We start from the raw sequence: 20900 nt of genomic DNA on the forward strand, positions 1-20900 counted from the left end.
AAACCACAGACCCCTTGCCTTTTAATTAATTTTTAGAACACAAATGTGACTGACAAAAGCTGTATTTTGAACAGGAATTTTTTTAAAAACAAGTTCACTAATGGGGTGTGAACATCCATGGCTGGACCAGCATTCATTACCCAGCCTTAGTTCCCTTTGAGAAAGTGGTGGTGAACTGTCTTCTTAATCACTGCAGCCCTTTTCTTGTCAGGAGATGCACAGTGCTATTAGGGAGGGAGTTCCAGGGTTTGCGCCCAGTGACTATGGAGGGACAACAACATAGTTCCAAGTCAGCCTGGTTAGTGGCTCAGAGGGGTAATTGCAGATGGTGTTCCAATGCATCTGCTGCCTTTGAGATGGTACAGGTCATGGATTTCAAAGTTGCTGTTGAAGGAGTCGTAAATAGTTACTGCAGTGCATTTTCTAGTTAGTGTGCATTGCTACCACTTTGCAGTCATAAAGACAGTGAAGACTGAAGGAGTTGAATGTGGTGCCAATCAAGTGGACTGTTTTGTCCTGAATGGTGTCAGGCATCATGAGTGTTGCTTCATTTGGCCATGTGGTCAGTCTTCCATCAGACTCTTGACTTGTGCCTTTAAGCTGGTGGACAGGCCTTAGGGAGACAAGAGGAGAGTTAATCTTCACAGAAATTCCTAGTTTTTGACCTGCACTTGTAGTCACAATAGCCATTTGGCTAGGAATTCTGAGAGAAAGGCAAGTGGGGACACTAGATGAAATTTTGCGGTTGCGAGTTTCAAAGCAGCTCATGGTCAAACCCCCTCTCTCTGCTCTCATATGGCTGGTCCAGATCAGTTTCAAGTCAATGATATCCCCAAGGAGATTAACTGTGAATTCAGCAACAGTGGTATTGTCATTGAATGTCAAGAGACAATCATTAGATTTTCTCTTGATGGAGATAGTCATTGCCTGACACTTATCAATCCAGGCCTGAATGTTGACTCGATGTTGTTGCATATCGACAAAAAACTTCTTTAGTATCACAGGATTAACAAATGGTGCTGAACATTGTGCAACCATCTGTGAACACCCAATTTCTGACTATATGATGTAGGAAAGTCACTGACGAAGTGGCTGAAAGAGGGTTGGGCCCAAGACATATGGTACAGAAACAGGTCATTTGGCTCAAACAATTTATGGCAGTGTTTATACTCCATTCAAACTTCCTAACATTTTCTCCAGTTTTTAGGGGAACCTCTATATCTGAACGCACTGGTGGGGAATATTTTATTCGGATAATCGAATGCCAGATAACAGAGTTTAACCAAGCATCGGTACCTTGGATTCCTGTTCAGATAATCAGCGTTCGGATGATCGAGATTCCTCTGTAATTGAACGACTGTAACCATCTATTTCCTTCTCCCTGAATGCTAATTTTGCTTTGCCTCAGATATATTTATAGCAGTTAGGGTCAGGTGGGCAAGTTTTGCAATTGCAAGTTTCAAGGCAGTTAATGGTCAGCCCTCCTGGACTGGTTTTCTCCTCCCCACTGTAAACATACCTGGAACTTTTTAAAGGATTCATTAACATTGGAACAGAGGACTCGTGTGAATTTGGAACAAAATTGAGAGATTTGGTTTATTTACAATGTTATTAAGTGTTTTTGATAATTGTGGGATTTGTCACATCTGTCAAATGTGAACAGGAATTTCAGAAAGGATCGTCAGATGTACAGGTGGCCTGAAGTCAGACTAAGTTTCAAACTCTTCATAAATATACTATTTCAATGTTACAATTACAAAGTGTCAACCAGACTGGAAACAGTCTCAAGGAGGATCTGCATAATAGCATAATATTGTAAGGCAAAGGTGTGCATTGCTTTATTTCAGATTTCCAGAAATTATTTCATTTTCACCTCTAGTGAAGGCATGCTAAAACCATAAGATAAAAGAGCAGCCGAATCAACCCACTGAGTCTGCTCTGCCACTCAATGAAATCATGGCTGATTAGATCAGCCTCAACTTCACTTTCCCACTTTTCTGTCATAATCCTCTATTTCCTTACTGCTTAAAAATTAGCCCTTCTCAGCCTTGAATGTACTTAATGGTCCAACCTCTACAATACTCTGTGGTAAAGAACTCCACAAATTCACGACACTCAGAGAAGAAATTCCTTCTCACCTGTATCTTAAATGAGAAACCCCTTATTCTGAGATTTTGCCCTCTGGGTCGAGAGGCTCCCACAAGGGGGAGAAAATCTTTTTGCACTGACTCTTAAGTCTCTTTCTCCTATTGCCAATGTTAAGCTGATTGGTGCAGAAGTCACTAGATATACATGTTGAAGCTGCACACCCTATACAACTGAACACTGTTCCATTACATTTTTAATTTGTACCTTCAAAAGGTGGTAAAGACTGTGGGAGTCTCTAATTGACTTATACACTTAAAATACACCTAGCTTTTGACCTTACCTTGTAACCACAGCTTGGATGTTCAATTTATTTCAGAAATGGCCATCAGGATTTTAATGGTGGGAGAGATGCCAATCATAACAGTGCTGGCTATCAAGAAGAAGTGGGTTATGCAAGAGCCCATTTTACCCATGACTGCTGTGCTGATTCTTCGATAAGCACTCTTATTGCCAATCTCCTGCCTTTCCTAATATCCTTTACACAATATTTCTACCTAAATAATCATCCAATGGAAACCTCAACTGAATGTGCCTTCATCACATTTCTAGGCAGTGCATACCATACCCTAACTACTCACTATGTGAGAGAGTTTGGTCTTGCATTACTCTTAATTATTCTGCACATCATCTTCAATCTATGCCATCTCATTCTTGTTCCTTTTATGAGTGAGAACAGCTTCATCCTCCTTATCCAGCCAGCTCATGCTTTTGAAAATCCCTTTCAAATCTCCTCTCAACTTTCTTCTCACCAAATGATCAGTTCCAAATTCTTCAAACTATCCTCTTAACTGAAGTTTCTCAGTACTAAAAGCATTCTTGTAAATTATTTCTGCACTCTATTTGCATTCACATTTTTTCAATGATGTGACATCCACAACTGTACACGATACTCCAGCTGAGATCTACCAAGTGTCATACAAGTGTAAAATCACCTCCTTGCTCTTGTACTCTATTGTGAATAGAATGGAACAGAGTAATCTGCAAACAGCCCTACTTTTGAACTTGAAAGGAAGGTGAAGACGAAACAGCCGCAGACAGAACTAGGTCAAGAATTTCCCAGGAGTGACTTCACTGAAATTTAAAAGATCTTGAATGGTCTTGACATGCTTGATATGGAAAGGATATTTATCTTGTGAAATTAAGGATCGCCAGCACTGTTATGTTATGATAGGGGACATTTCTCTGAGGGTTGAGAGACATGGCCTCAGAGGGCACTGGAGGTAGGCTCACTGAATATTTCGGAGGCAAAGTTGGTTGATTTCTTTGCCTGACAAAAATCTCAGGTTACAGGAGGTAGATGAGAATATAGATTTTAGAACAGTGATCTGTCATGATCTTACTGACTAGCTGAGCAGGTTTAAAGGGTTGAATATGGTTTAGTTTTGTACCTAATTCATAGAGTCTTGTGGCGGAGATGATTAGCTTCCAATGGCCACAGTCATCTTCCTTCGTAGTAAGTAAAAATGCAGTGAAATGAATTCAGTTTAATGGTCTTGGTGCCAAATTTGTTGAAAAGCCTATTTTAACGTGAAGACTAATTGTTATTATCCTTCAGCAGTGATTGAAGGATTCACCTAGGTTTGGTGTGACCAAGGTAGAGTGCAGCAGATTACAGCCATGGAAAAAGTACAATGGAAAAATGTGCAAGAAACATGGAATAAATTGCAAAAGGAAAAATTCAAACTTAACAAAGACTTCATGAAAACTTTCTGCTGCCAACATAAAAATGACTGAAAAGCAGTAATACCACTTTTCAGGAGAACAGCAATCAATGAATAGCAGTTCAAATTCGAGATAAAAAAGTTGCCAATAAGAATTATGCAGCTTTGGAAGAGGGTTGGGTTTAGAAGTAACACCACATTCTGTCCAGCACAAATACTAACTAATTCCATGATTTGGAGATGCCGGTGTTGGACTCGGGTGTACAAAGTTAAAAATCACACAACACCAGGTTATAGTTCAAAGTTTGGGAGAAAACTTGTAGCTCGGGTGCTCGTTGTTTTGGTTCTGTTCGCCGAGCTGGGAATTTGTGTTGCAAATGTTTCGTCCCCTGTCTAGGTGACATCCTCAGTGCTTGGGAGCCTCCTGTGAAGCGCTTCTGTGATGTTTCCTCCGGCATTTATAGTGATTTGTCTCTGCCGCTTCTGGTTGTCAACCGGAAGTGGCAGAGACAAGCCACTAAAAATGCCGGAGGAAACATCACAGAAGTGCTTCACAGGAGGCTCCCAAGCACTGAGGATGTCACCTAGACAGGGGACGAAACATTTGCAACACAAATTCCCAGCTCGGCAAACAGAGCCACAACAACCAGGTTATAGTCCAACAGGTTTAATTGGAAGCACACTCGCTTTCGGAGTGCATTCTCAGGTTAACTATAATAATTGGTGTTAGCTAGACAATATGTTGAAATTTAACGTCTACCTCTGACTAAGCCATACATGTTTGACATGAAAATTCTGAATTACTACCATAATCTCCAAGGGGACAATAGTATGGTTTTTGAAACTTGTATCTGTGTGTTTGGTCTGGGAATGCCTCGCATATTCTGGAGGTTCAACCTACTTATACCCAAAGCATAGACAGTCCATATAGTGTTATTTATTACACTGTGGTTCATTAAGAACCCACTACTATGCATATCAGGGAAATCCACACAGTGAATGCAGAACATTTAACAATGCTCCAAACACCAAGTGCCTATTTGAAACAAGTGCTTCAAGAGAAGTCAATGCATAAATTAGAAGTCACATATTGTTTGATGGCACTACTCTATTAGCATGGCTTGCATTGTATGGTTAAAAAAATTAGACAGACTTATTAAGAATAACTATTAACAGTTTTAACAATGGCCAATAGCCAATAATTCATTACTTCAACCAATGAGCTTTACCAGCAACTCATTCACTAGGAGTGCTGTCTAAATATTTAAACTGGCTGACCTCATTATGGAATGAGATCAGTTTGGAGCCACAGTGCACCTGATATGTTGGGATTGCACTAAGTGCATTTCAATTCAGGTGAAGTAATATTACAGTATTGATCTGAAAGTCAAGCACTATAGATTAAAATGATTTATGTTTCAGAACTGCTTGATTTCTTAGTGTGTAATGCACCTTACATAGTTTGTTGCTGGTTTAAAGTCAGATAAAACTATAATTTAACACTGGCAACACAAAGCCTACAAAGTTACCTATATATTTCCACACAGCACAGGATATTTACAAATTACTCACATTTGCCCAACTAAGACTGAACAATCATAAATATAATTAATGTATATAGAAACCTCCCACACTTGTACTAATTCAAGGCATATGATCTAAAATACTTCCAGTTAATCACTAATCATATTAAAATCAAGACTATGTCATAGTAACAAAGTGAATACACTTCCGTTCACATCCACACTCTTGTCTTGATGAAGGTTTACTAGCTCTCTGCATACCATCAAATTAATTGCTGGAATATATATATTCAACCTCAACAAAATAGTTTAATTGGGCAAAAGTTCCACCTCACTTTCAAAATTAATACTGCATCTCAGTTTAGGAGTGTTTTCTAAAGATTTATTGAAAACCAGTACTAATATAGTCAACTATCATGATGATTTCTGGCCAGTGTTCATCATTCTAACAGAAGCAGAGGATCATTAAAAGTAAAATCTTGAGACATAAGAATTTAAAGAAACAGGAGCAAGCATTATGACTCATGAAAAGTGCTCCACCATTCAATTAAAACTAGAATATCTGATTGACCTTAACTCCACTTTTCTGCCAGCCCCTCTGCATAATACTGGACTCCCTTGTAAATTACAAACATTATATAATTTAGCCTTAAAACATATTCTTGCTTCCACCTCTAGACACCCTGGTGAAACAGCAAGGTAAAGGCTCATACAGCAGAATATTACGTACACTGGAAAATAATTTAGGAGGCTGAACAAATCAATAAATAATAGATCATTAGAACAAATCTCAAGTTTAAGAAGGTTGAAGATTGGAGGAAGGAATATCCACGACTACAAGGAATGGTTGAGGCAAATAGTACAGATTTTAAGAGAGGCTTGGTAAGTATCTAAGGGAGAAGAGAATAAGAGTTATACAAATAGGAATTGGATGAGGAAAGCTGGAGAAACTAGAATAGATGGATTTGTTAGACCAAAAGTCTGTGTTGTATTTTCTAAAAATAATATGTCATTGTTGAAGGTGGAGGAGGAGTTAAAATGCAGTTTTGGGATGCTGCAAAAGTAAAGGAAGGGATAGTGTATATTCACTTTTCATTCTCCACTGACTCACTATCTGTTGATCTGCAGTCTTGAGAGCTTGACCCTAGGCCCCATCTTTTTATTCCCATTGACCAATCCAGTCTGATTGCATGGTCCTTCATTAGTAGAAAATCTATTTTGGAGCCGTTTCTTCATTTTTGTTATCAACGAAGTCTGTGTCCTTATATTTTATTAGGGAGGATTTGGTGCAATGAATTTCAATTTCAACATAATAGGGAGAAGGAAGATTGCATAAATGGATATTAGGTTAGCAGCAGAAGAACAGCAGAGGCAAGTTCAATGACTACAGCATGATTAGAGAAAGGGTGTTTGCTTCCATATGTTGAAGTAAGAGAAGGATCATCTACCCGCTTCTTTGAAATGAAAGTAAGATGACTACTTTTGCACTGAAAGCAAACATTGTAGTTATGGTACCACTGCTGAAACCTAGCACCTAAGTACTGGGTTATTCACAGGAACTACACATCAGATTGCTGACACTTCTGTTCATTAAGTAACAAACAAAAGCACAAGCATCATATAATCCTCTCTCTATTTGGCAGACTTAAGGCATTTGATCTTATGAAATTGGGTTAGATGCCCTGTAAGGTTGATGAACACTAACAATTCTTAAGTAAAAGAGACTGATGGGACTACTTGGATTCTCTCCCATATCTGGAATTATTCCACTAAATTAGAGTTTCAATGATTTAAAAGAAGGATTTCAAATTTTGAGAAGGCACACTGAGCAGTGAAGAGAAGAAATAGGCAGTAGGTGTTAAGCCTTCCAATAAAGCACCTTGGATGCTAAAAGTTCACTCAACTTACTACATATGCACTGACAATACGCAACACCTATGCAAATCTATTTTGGCTAAGCATAAAACAGATTGAATAGCCCTCAGGTCACATCTCTCAGTTTTTTGTTGCTCTCAGAACAATTGCTAATTCTATTTTTAGACAAAAAGTCTTTTACATAGTGGGGTGGGTAAGAAAGAAATTCACATTAAAATCACCCCTCCCCAAATAAAACCAGACTGGACCTTAAATTAACAGCAGTGATAGCAATAAAAGTTGTTTAAGATTGTTATAGTCGCAAAAGGATTAAGATTTGTGCATCAATATTAGGAGAACAGAATGTTAAATATAGTCATGTTAGATATTATAAACTGAGTGGGCACAGTTAAAACTGGATTTTCAAATGATTTTGCATAGGATTATAACACACAAAGCTTACATTTGAAAAGAAAGGGGTAAAGACTTCATATGGTCAAGTTACACTGGTAACCTAACTACAGCTTGGCACAACTTGGCAGTAATTAAATAAATTATTAAACAGCGTTCTTTCCTGATTACAAGGAAAATATACAACATTAAATTGCATGATATTTAAGATTAACTAAGTTATTTAAAAAAGACCCAAATTAAAAATATAGTTTGCATGAACATACTTAGGACCACTTTTCATTAATGTGCATTTCTTTTTCCATTCACTTTGAAAACTGCAAGACATCTTGCAATTGGCAGTACTCTACTGAAGGTAAAGTGAATTGAAGAAATTTTCTAATCAATCAGTCGAAAGATGAGGCGTTCTTCCTCCAGACATCAGGTGGCTTGAGTTTGGCGGTGGAGACGACCAAGGGCATGCATGTTCTTGACTAAGCTGGGGGGTTGGATTTGAAGTGTTTGGCCACTGGACAATGTTTATTCTTCAAATAAAATTAATGCATTTTGATGTTCTAGCCACTTGCCACATTGCTGCTTGCAATATTTTTCTTGTGCAAATTTAATCTGTGATTCCCTTCATTATAACAAGAATCACATTTCACAATTGCTTAGTGGATAATGCATTGGGACAGCAGGAGGTAGAGAAGGATCTCATTTCTTCATCTGTGAACTAATTTACAATAGAATACTGAAACAGTCCACACACTATTCTTATAATCAATTCCTGTGAATGAGTTATATCACATGTTAATTATGCTTTATTTACTGTGGATTGTGCCAAACTGCAAATCCATTCAGTTGTTTGCAACAGACAAGCAATGACCATACCCATACAGCTTGCTTGCAAAGCTGAAAGCATAGTGTCCATGTAGATTCAGTGCTATGAGTGGACATCATTTGCTAAATAATCCAGTGTGTGTTAAGAATGATGCTGTCAAAACTTTAGAGCTGTCAGTCAGGCTCACAGTATGATGCACTTGTGCACACTAGAAGCTGCATGTATTAATAGACAGGACCCGGTCTTTTTGCAGGCAGAAAGAACATGTACACCTATTCTGCTTGTTTCAACTTAACAACAACAGATTACAGTCATTCTTTGTTTCATTTCTCAGGAGAGTGGCTTGACCAGAATCAACGTGCCTGGATGAAAAAGGTAACTTTTTTTAAAAAATCTGTCATCATCTAACTGGCACATTCTCTGTGGCTATGCCTGTACCATCACAGTCCATTTCAAAACCAATTAGTAGCCTTCTCATACAATAGAAATGTCTTGTTTCCCACTACATTGATAATTCTTGTATTGTCCTTGAGTACAATGCAAGAAAAGTGCATTTTTTCAGCAATATAGAAATTATGCATTTAATATACTTCAATACAAATCTGACAATGCAAGTAAAATGTTCTTAAACTGACAACAATTGAGAAATTTTCAAAGCTGGAGACTTCTAAATTTAAAAAATCATTTGAACATTGCAAAATAAACTTGAAAATATATTTTCAAGTGAGTAAAGCTATTGAGCCTCCCAAAATCAACTGCCCCAAAACTTAATTTACTTAGAAATTAAAATAGGCCTAATTTTTAGCTTTATTATTTTTAAAAACACCAATATTCTTCTCAATCCTGTAGCAAACCAAGTTTACATGAATCTGAATGAGTTGATGGTTCTACTCAAATATGCAAACAAAAACTTTTCCAATACTCTTGTGGAAAGTTCCTCTTAAAATACAAAATTATTAGAATAGAAGTTAATACTTAACACATATGTTGTGATAGATTAATTACAGAATCAAAACCTTGCCAAGATGTAACTTCAGTTGTCACGTTTTTCACTACAAGTTAAATATGACATCAATAACTAATTTGGTCAGTAAGTTCAGCAAACTGAAGCACCAATTTAATGAAGAATGAAGTCAAATTTGAAGAAAATCCAAGATTAAATCAGTTGCAAGCTAATTTAGAGTCTGATGGATAGAAGTATTCTGCATTTATATTTTAGCAAAACCTAGTATCCAAGTATTGTCCATTTGTAACATTCACCTTAAACTAGATGATAAGTTAAGCACCACTGAAAATTGCAAATGAATTTATAACTATTAAAGTTTCAAGTTGCATGTCATTGTAACATTCTCACAGAAGTTCATTAAAAAAATTGTTTCAATCATGAAAATTATTAGTTTTTGTATTAATCACTCAATGACCTAACTGCATTTGAAGTTCTCAATATGAAAATGCTTCAGAATTACGAGCGAAACACTCAAAATGGCTATTTCATAAACAGTTCCAAAACCAGTCATATATAAAATTGAGGGTGTACTAGTGCCCTAATTAGTCAGAATTTAGGATGCGCTTTTGCACTATGAAACACTCTTTTCAATTTAATGTTAATTGCAACACTGAGCCCTGAAATTAATTCTTAATTTAAGTGAATAAAAATGCAAGTCTTAAAAGCTCAAGCAAAATAACTTCCATAAGCAACAAGTATTTCCACTCGATGAAGCATCAGCTAACCACAACTGATTGAAATCACTTCTAAATGTGAAAGGTAAAATTCCTTCTAGAATTACTCTCTCATTTAATGGCTAGGTAACTGCACACTAACAGATTGCTCATTAAATTCAAGTGCAAAGTAATGGGCATGCACTTTATTTCGGGTATGATAGAGTTAGCAATGTTGTACCCCAAGGAATAATCTGCTTGCTATACTGTAGCTATCACAACATAAAGTATCAATTTTTTTTGTGATCTAACATTTATATTCTGATATTGAAGCTGATCTTTACAGGAAACAAAACCTTGATACCATCAAAAATCAACTGATAACTTAAAAACTGAGTTAACCTGTCGAAAAAGAAAATACAAATTACACAGAAGACGTAGAAGAATAAATCAGAACAGGAAATACTGCCTTGCTAAGCCGAGTGTGTGGCCAAGAATGTAGCCAATAAACAAGGATTGTCTTTGTGGCATTGCTCTCTGTGCAGACATGTTTTCAATCACTGCTAATCCAGTATTAATATAAATTCAAAACTGTTGTTGCTTTTACCAGAAATTGGACAGTAATTATTTAGCCGATGACAGTTCATTGATGCTCAATTCTGTAAAGTTACATTAGTTAACTGTTTTCTCTTTGTATTTTTCTCCTTACTGCAAAAGTTTATTTCAATCCAACTCAAAAGAATCTTGCATTAAGCATGAGCATCTGAGACTTTTCCCAGGAACAGCAGCCATTGCTTTACTTTAAATTGCTAAAGGCAAAGTCAATGACAAAGAAAACACAATATTAGAAAATTAACAGCTCTAACACTCATCTAAATTTATTGGAATGTAATACTAATTACGTAAAAACAAATATTTAGAATTACATGCCATTTATTTTAAGCTTATGGTTTCATAAGCAAATTAAGCATGAAGCTGTAAAAGCTTCCAACTCACCCGAGTGAAGGTCCCTTCAAAACTATGAATGTCCATTTGTGGCTTTTGAGCATAAACATGAGCAGTGATTGTAAAAAGATCCTGCAAATTAAACAAGGTGGAGTGTTAAAAATGGGAATATTTATATGCTATTCAAATGGAGGAAATGTAAGATTGAGGTTCTCTTGGAATGTTGACTTTACATACTTTAGAAATCACAATATGCTTTTATTTCCTAAGTATTAAAAGAAAGGCTTGGATTTGATGCCAAATATACTACTTGCTGAAGAACAGTATAGTTTTGTATCAAAATTTCAGAGATTTAAAATTAGCACTGAATAATAGAGGGCATAAATTAACTTCAAAAGGCAGAAATAAAAATATATTAGAAAGTGTGGAAATACCTTTCACAGAAAACATAAGTAAAAATTACAGTAGTATCATCACCAAAGACGTTCTTGTTTAAGATTTTAATAATTCTGAAAGTTCTGTCCCACTCTTGAGTTTAACAAGTTAAGCAAAAGGAACACAGTAGTATGTTTCGTCAATTTCTTCTCTTAAAAAATGATGGGAACAGAAAGAAACTTAAAAATGCACTAATATGTCAAAGGGTTATTAAAATATATAAATAATCACAATTCCAGGTATTTCAATTAATCCAGTTTAGGATATAACTAAGCTATTATCACCAAATTTAATAATCCAAAGGACAATCTTTGTTAAAAATCATTTAAAACTTTACTGGAGCTTACTCATATGCCAAAAACCAACAGCACACACAAAGATGCAACCCAGCTTCTACTGCAACCAATTATTTGTGCATACTTTAATAATATTCATTTTTGATGAGACTCAATATAAGGGAGGAAATTACCATGCCTACCACATACAGAGAATCAGGCACAATTTGTGTATAGTATAAAACAAAACACGTGTTGGAAGACAAAAATAGTTTGATATTCACATCACAGAACTTTTCTCCAAACTCCGAACCACTTGGTACACACATTTCACCAAAGACGATTTAATTGCTACCTCTGTGGGGATGTGGGGAAGTGAGGAAGCCTACATACCCCTAACAAGCTAGCATCAGGAAAACTGATATAGGGCTGCACATCACCTCACACAAAGTTTAAAACTGTGATAAAGTGATAAAAAATCAAAATGCAAGCAACTTGAGTACCATGCTCCATACTTCATGATGGACAAATCTACAATAATACATATTGCAATATGGGAAAAAAACACAAGCACATATACAGAGAATTGCATATGTTCAGATTCTGAAAATTAAAAGATTTAGCTGCTTAGTAGTCATTCATTGAAAATGCTCTGTCATTGTGAAGCTATGTTCAATAAATTTAAACAAATACAAGGATTTTTTTTCAGTACATTTGATTAATAAGTGACAGATTGCAAACTTCCTAGGTTTAGATACTGTAGCTAATTTTGAACGTTCCAGGTCAATGTGGGTAAAGGGGGATTAGGCAGAGTAAAACGAACAATAAGGAAAATTACAAAGGTCACAAATTTAGATTACAAGAAAAGGCTTGTAAAAGTGAACTTCTTCCCTTGTAGAAAAGAACATGCTGAGAAAGGAACAACCATTCAGATCTTTAAAATAGAAAAATGAAATGAAAGAAACGTAATGGATTCATTTCATAGCATGAAAATCAAAAGGTACTAAAGCCAAATTTGTAGATATCAGGTAAGATTTACCACCATTTTCTTCCCAATAGACTATTTAGTTTATGGGATAAACCACAAGACAATTAAGGATGGGCAACAAATGCTCACCTCATCAGTGTCACCAAAGTCCAATAAATGAAAAAAAACTATATTCATCACATATTGAATTACTTCAAAGAAGAGTTGAACATTTCAAATCAGGTTCAAGGTCATTCGGAAAGATTGAAAAGTATCAGTCATACAGCATAGAAACAGACCCTTCGGTCCAACTTGTCCATTCCAATCAGATATCCTTTATAAATCTACTCCCCTTTGCCAGTATAAATCTACTCCCTCTAAATCCTTCCTATTCATATACCCATCCAGACGCTTTTTAAATGTTGTAATCATACCAGCCTCCACCACTTCCTCTGGTAGCTCATTCCATAGATTCCCCACCCTCTTCCTGAAAAAGTTACCCCTTAGGTCTCTTTTATATCTTTCCCCTCTCACCTTAAACCTATGCCCTCTAGCTTTGAACTCCCCCACCCCAGGGAAAAGACCTTGCCTGTTTGTCCTATCTGTGCCCACCATGACATTATAAACCTCTAAAGTCACCCCTCAGCCTCCAACACGCGAGAGAAAATAGTCCCAGTCTATTCAGCCTCTCCCTGAAGGTCAAACCCTTGAAGGCGGGTTCAATTCCCACCTCAGGTGACTGACTGTGTGGAGTTTGCACGTTCTCCCAGTGTCTGCGTGGGTTTCCTCCGGGTGCTCCGGTTTCCTCCCACAGTCCAAAGATGTGCAGGTCAGGTGAATTGGCCATGCTAAATTGCCCGTAGTGTTAGGTAAGGGGTAGATGCAGGGGTATGGGTGGGTTGCGCTTCGGCGGGTCGGTGTGGACTTGTTGGGCCGAAGGGCCTGTTTCCACACTAAGTAGTCTAATCTAAAAAACCCTCCAACTCTGGCAACATCCTTGTAGGCCTTTTCTGAACCATTTCATGTTTTACAACATCATTCTCATAGGAGGAAGACCAGAAATGCGCACAGTATTCCAAAAATAGTTGAACTAATGTCCTGTACAGCCACAGCATGACCTCCCAATGCCTATACGCAATGATCTGATCAATAAAAGCAAGCATACCAAACACTTCCTTCACTGTCCTGTCTACCTGCAACTCCAATATCTCTTTGCTCAATGACACTCCTCACTTGTAATGCATTCTGCAGAAGTGAGAATGGATAGCCAAGAGATGTTCCTGGACACCACGGATTGTAGAGAAAATTTGTGAAAAATTTCCTCAGAGACAAACCAGATGGAGTGGAACATTTCACATCAAGCAAACAGAATTTCTCTTTATTTTCTTAAGCAATTAATGCTGATCACTGCTAAGGGCATATACACAACTTTTAAACAAAACATGCATGGAGTAAATGTCTGTAAATTTAAACAGTTTGATTACATTGTAGTTTGAATAGTCAAGTTATATAGTAGTTCCATAGATAAATGCACCATATACTGTGGTAGTGAAAAATGTAGACCAGAAATATTCCAGAAACTAACAAAAAGAAACATAGTGGAAAATGAGAGAAAATTTTAATAGGTCTGTCAACATTTGGACGAGACAAGTTAATATTTCAAACATGAATCCTTGGTCAGAATTGGAAATTTATTAAAGATATGCAACATTTGAAAAGTACCAGAACACAAACAGTTGGAGAAATAAAATCAGAATTACCTATAAAGTGAGCAAGCGGAAATAGACGATCATTAGATGATTCTTAGAGCATCAAGGAAGTGAAAGTAAAGAAATTGAAGACACTTATGAGACACACAAATGTACATGAGTGTTAAGTTGGTAAGGTGACAATACAAAAATGGAGCATAAAATGCTGGCAAAGGCAGAATCTGCCATGCAAAGCAATGCCAATAGTTAAGGTTTGATGTCATTCAGGTTAGCATCAAGGCCATACAGCAGCAAAATGTCCTTTAGAATGAAAAGATGTTATTCCTCAACATACATTTGAACAATAAGGTCAAAGGCAACAGGTTGGGAATGAAATCAACGAATAGAAATGGCAAGCAAGAAGGAAACATTAGCTGTCCAGTAAAAAGTATACTAATTTAAAGGAGGTAACTGTAAATAGTGGTTTTGCAGAGAAGGCATGTTCAGGCTCTGACGGTGCAAGAAGTGGTGAACAGACAAGTGGCACAATGTACTTAAAAGTGCCAAAGGAACAGGAGGTTGTAGAATGATTTTAAGAGCGAACCAAGGTGTTACAGAAATTATGATATTAAACAAGAAAATAGGACAGAAGAACAACAATTAAATTGGTGGGAAAATGTCTCTACTTCATCAGGTGGTCAAGGAACTTCTGCATGACCATACGGACTTAATTTTTATAGGTGCACCACAGCAAACATCCTTTCTGGATATATCACAGCGTGGTATGACAACTACTTTTCCCAAGACCACAAGAAACTGCAAAGCTGTGAACACAGTCCAGCACAGAAACCAGCCTTCCATCCATTAGATTTACCAACATTTCCCGCTGCCTCAAGAAAGCAACCAACATAATCAAAGGTCGGTCCAGCAGAAGATATCCAAGTTTGAAGACACATACTAACAGCTTCTTTCCCGCTATTATCAGACTTCTGAATGTTAATTCTGATCTCTCTCTTTGCATCTTCTCTGTACTGTAACAAGTATTCTGCACTTTGTTCTGCTGCCCTGATGCACTTTGGATGGCACGATTTGTCTGAATGGCATGCAAAACAACATTTTTCACATATGACAACAAAAAAATCAAACTCAAACTACTGTAAAAATTGTATCGTTTTATTTTTGTGTTTTTGATTGTGGATTGAAATGGGAAAAGAACAGTTTTAAAAAGGATTGCATTTTTTAAAAGCAAATAAACGGACATTCATTCCAAGTGCTTGTTCAAATAGCAATGGAAGCTTGGTTACAAGCTGGAGTCAAAGGACTGTGTATGAATGAGGATTTAGCAAGCAGCAAGTAACTGATTGGTCTGTGGACTAATAAACAGTTATTGATGACAGACTAGATTAGATACCCCTCAGTGTAGAAACAGGCCCTTCGGCCCAACAAGCCCACACCGATCCTCCAAACAGTAACTTGTCCAGACCCATTTCCCTCTGACTAATGCATCTAACACTATGGGCAGTTTAGCATGGCCAATTCACCTGACCTTCACGTCTTTGGGTTGTGGGAGGAGACCGGACCACATGGAGGAAACCCATGCAGACATGGGGAGAACACGCAAACTCCACACAGACAGTTATTAGAAGCTGGAATCAAACCTGGTTCCCTGGTGCTGTGAGACAGCAGTGCTAATCATTGAGCCACCACGCCGCTATAGCTGAACAGCTGGTGGTGTGAATACTTGAAGAAGAAATTATTGGATCATTGCAATAGCAGGAGCAGTCTCTTTCTCTAACCTACACAATTCTATTCTCTCCCATATACCTATCCAATGACCATTTAAATGCTAGGAAAGTTGGTGAGTCTAATACTGCTGCAGGCAGTGTGGTCCACACCCCTACTACTACTCTGAATAAAGAAACTACCTCTGACATCTGTCCTATATCTATCACCCCTCAATCTAAAGCTATACCCCCTTGAGCTAGCCATCACCATCCTAGGAAAAAGGCTCTCACTGTCTACTCGACCTAACCCCTCTGATTATATGTCTCAATTAAGTCACCTCTCAACCATCTTCTCTCTAACATGAGAAACCCATTTTCAGACTGAATAAAGCTTGTCTGCAGCTGGTGTAAGCTGTGGCTCATAACCACAAAATCAGAAACTTTGTATGATCCAGCCTCTGCGAGTGGATCACTGCAACCTTCTGCAAGTGCAAGTATCGAGAGAGGAAGAATCAAGAGTATGTCCTGACAACTCAAAGGACCATCCTAGTAAACTTGTGAACAGGAACAATTCAAGTGTCTTCCTAGTCTCTCTTTCTACTTGTAATGCCCACTGTTCTTTCTGTCTGTGTCACTGTTGTGTAACCCAGAAAGATTTCCAAATAGTCCCAAATTCTGGGAATATTACATTTATTTAAGGAGTACCACCAGCAAATGCATGTTGAGAATATGTTACATAAATATGACCTTTTTTTCAGTAATTGATGACACATCCACTTCCAGTAAACAAATCACACCGTCACCATGGATGATTTTTCGTTGTGACTATGTAATTTCAGCTTCAATACAGTGCCACAATAATGAAACTACTACATCAACCCCAAAATTCACTCTTCTCATAATAGAAGAATTAGGTATATACAGTACCACTGAAAATGAACTCCTGGCAGTGATCTCCACATGCTGATTCAACCAAGTCACTTGCCAAAACACCCAGTCACTTCACTTTCGTTCCAAGGTAAAACTTGCTCCCTGCGAGTCTTCCAATAAATATTGTTCTGTCAGAGTTGCCTGATTCACCATTACAAAACCATAATGTCAATATTTATCTTTTCTTTCAGTGTTAACCCTGGCATGGTGGCAGCGCTTATTCAGAGGCAAGTGTACCAATGAGTTGAGCGTGATATTTCATATCACAAATCAAAGTAGGATATTTGTCTTCTCAATCCTCCTTAGCCATTCAATAAGATCATGGCAGATTTGATTGTGGCTTTAATTTTACTTTCTTGACCAGCTTCAAAACACTTGGCTTCCTTGTCTATCAATCAAAAATCTATAACTGAACCTCAAAGGTTTTGAGCATAGAACATAAACCATTATAGTGCAGTACAGGCCCTTTAGCCCACGATGTTGCGCTGACCTGCGAAACCAACCTGAAGCCCATCTAACCTACACAATTCTATTCTCGCCCATATGCCTATCCAATGACCATTTAAATGCTCAGAAAGTTGGTGAGTCTAATACTGCTGCAGGCAGTGTGGTCCACACCCCTACTACTCTCTGAATAAAGAAACTACCTCTGACATCTGTCCTATATCTATCACCCCTCAATCTAAAGCTATACCCCTTGAGCTAGCCATCACCATCCTAGGAAAAAGGCTCTCACTGTCTACTCTACCTAACCCTCTGATTATATGTCTCAATTAAGTCACCTCTCAACCATCTTCTCTCTAACATGGACAGCCTCAAGTCCACTAACCTTTCCTCTCAAGACCTTCCCTCCATACCAGGTGAAAGTGAGGACTGCAGATGCTGGAGATTAGAGTTGGGAGTGGGGTGCTGGAAGAACACAGCAGGTTAGACATGCCCGAAACACACATTTTCCTCTTCCCTCCATACCAGGCAACATCCTAGAAAATCTTCTCTGAAACCTTTCTAAAGCTTCCACATCCTTCCTATAATGTGATGATCAGAACTGCATGCAATACTCCGGTCTCACCAGAGTTTTGTACAGCTGCAGCACGTCCTCATGATTCTGAAACTCGATCCTTCTAATAATAAGAGCTAACACACCATATGCCTTCTTTACAGCCCTATCAACCTGGGTGGCAACTTTCAGGGATCTATGTACATGCACACAGATCTTTCTGCTCATCTACACGACGAAGAATCTTCCCATTCGCCCAGTACTCAGCATTGTTGTTGTTCCTTCCAAAGTGAATCTCCTCTCTTTTCCACATTAAACTCCATATGCCACTTCTCAGCCCAGCTCTGCAGCTTATCTATGTCCCTCTGTAACCTACAACATCCATCAGCACTATTCACAACTGTACTAACATTAGTGTTGCCCGCAAATTTACTAACCCATCCTTCCACGCCCTCAACCAGATCGTTTATAAAAATGACAAACAGCAGTGGATCCAAAACAGATCTTTGTGGTACACCACTAGTAACTGAACTCCAGAATGAACATATCCCATTAACTACCACCCTCTCACTTCTTTCAGCTAGTCAATTTGTGATCCAAACCGCTAAACCGCCCTCAATCCTATGCCTCCGAATTTTGTGAAGTAGCCTCATTGGGGAACCTTATCAACTGAAATCCATATACACCACAGCAACTGCTTTACCCTTGTCCACCTGTCTGGTCACCTTCTCAAAGAACTCAATAAGGTTTGTGAGGCACAATCTACTCTTCACAAAATCGTGTTGAATTGAATTGAATTTATTGTCACGTGTACTGAGGCACAGTAAAAAGCTTTGTCTTGCGAGCAATCCCTTAACTAACCCTAATCAATTTATTCCATTCGAGAAGATTGTAAATTTTACCTCTCATCTTTTCCATCACTTTACCCACAACCGAACTGGCACTATTCCTGTAGACAACAACGACAAAGATCAAAACCAAACTCTCAACAATCTCCTCCCTGGCATCCCAGAGAATTCTAAGATAAATCCCATCCGGCCCAGGGGATCTATTTTCACACTTTGCAGAATTTCTAACACCTCCTCGTGAACCTCAATCCCATTTAGTCAAGTAGCCTGTTTCTCAGTAGTGTCCTCAACAACGTTGTCTTTTTCTAGTGTGAATACTGATGAAAAATATTCATTTAGCACATCCCCTATCTCCTCTGTCTCCATGCACAACTTCCCACTACTGTCCTTGATTGGCCCAATTAATACTCTAGTCATTCTTTTATCCCTTAAAAACCTATAGAAAGCTGTAGGGTTTTCCCTGAACCTAGCTGCCAACAACTTCTCATGTCTCCTCCTAGCTTGTCTTAGTTCTCTCTTGTCTGTCTGCCCTGGCTACCTTGTAACTCTCAATTGCCCTAACTGAACCTTTTCATCTTATCCTAAGATAAGCTTTCATCTTCCTCTTGACAACTTCCTTAGTAAATCTGTGCTCGACAACTTCATCCCTGTCTGACAAGTACATACTTATCGAGGACACACAGTCGCTGGTCCTTGAATAAGCTGCACATTTCTATTGCGCCCATCTCCTCCGATTCCTTCCCCATCCTTTGCATCCTAAATCTTGTCTAATCACATCATAATTGCCTTTCCCCCAGCTGTAGCTCTTGCCCTCTGGTGTATACCTATCCCTTTCCATCGCTAAAGTAATAATAACTGAACTGTTGTCATTATCACCAAAGTGCTCATCTACCTCCAAATCTAACACCAGGCCAGGTTCATTACCCAGTACTAAATCTAATGTGGCCCTGCCCCTTGTTGGCCTATCTACATATGGTGTCAGAAAACCCTCCTGAACACATTGGACAAAAACTGACCCATCTCAAGTACCTGAATTATAGTATTCCCAGTCAATATTTGAGAAGTTCTAGTCCCCCATAATAACTACCCTGTCACTCTCGCTTCTATTGAGAATCATCTTTGCTATCTTTTCCTCTAAATCGCTGGAACTGTTCAGAGGCCGATAGAAAACTCCCAACTGGGTGACCTCTCCTTTCCTGTTTCTAATCTCAGCCCAGTCTGAGAGATGCTCTCAAAGAAAATACCAAATATAATGACATTGAGAGAAGACATTCCCCATTTACCTTAAGTAGGACACCCCCTACTCAAACTGTAACCTCAGTTCTATTTTCCTCTACAAGACAAAACATCCATTGAGAATCTATCCTGTCAAGCCTCTGCAATCTTGTTTCTCTATAGCCCTCAATGTTTTGTTTTTTATAAATGTAGACAGATACAAATTAATTATTCAGATTCTCTGCCATCACCTTGTTTTCCACCAGGAATTATCCAGTCTCATCCCCGAAGGAACGAATGCCCACTTTAGCTGTACTCATTTCCTTTTATATATGACAACCTTTTTTGCTGTATATTTTACTATTTCTTCCTAGTTTTCACCCATACTCCAATTTCTCCTTCTGAATCATTCTGCGCTGTATTTTAAAATGTTCCGAATCTTTTGCCTATCACTAATATCTCAAGCATTATGCTTCCTTTCTATGAATTTATACCATCCTAACTTCCTTAGTTAGCCGAGGAGGGTGCATCCTTATGTTTAGTCTTGTTCAACAGGATATACCCATGCTGAGAATGCTTTCTTAAAAACTGTTCCAGCGCTCCTCTACCATTTTAAACATTTAATACTTTCCCTTTTGTATTTCCTTTACTTACAAGTCTCTAATTTCAGACCCACATTCCTCCCCTCAAACTCAGTCAATCATTCTTTCCAAGAGAATCTGTATCAAGATTTCTCGTGATTGCTGTACCTGTTTTTTAGATTACGTTACTGACAGTGTGGAAACAGGCCCTTCTGCCCA

General features: G+C 38.0%; 1 protein-coding gene across 2 annotated transcripts in view; it reads right to left on the bottom strand.

The window, feature by feature from the left end:
• Positions 1 to 20900, bottom strand: part of atp9b (ATPase phospholipid transporting 9B) — a 344153-nt gene that overhangs the window by 141322 nt on the left and 181931 nt on the right. For both annotated transcript variants that reach the window (XM_072570843.1, XM_072570844.1), the window contains exon 9: positions 11073 to 11153. In XM_072570843.1, coding sequence (XP_072426944.1) covers positions 11073 to 11153 — 81 coding nt within the window. The remainder of the gene's footprint in view (positions 1 to 11072; positions 11154 to 20900) is intronic.

The sequence above is a fragment of the Chiloscyllium punctatum genome, chromosome 5 (genome assembly GCF_047496795.1).
Source record: "Chiloscyllium punctatum isolate Juve2018m chromosome 5, sChiPun1.3, whole genome shotgun sequence".
Lineage (NCBI taxonomy): Eukaryota > Metazoa > Chordata > Chondrichthyes > Orectolobiformes > Hemiscylliidae > Chiloscyllium > Chiloscyllium punctatum.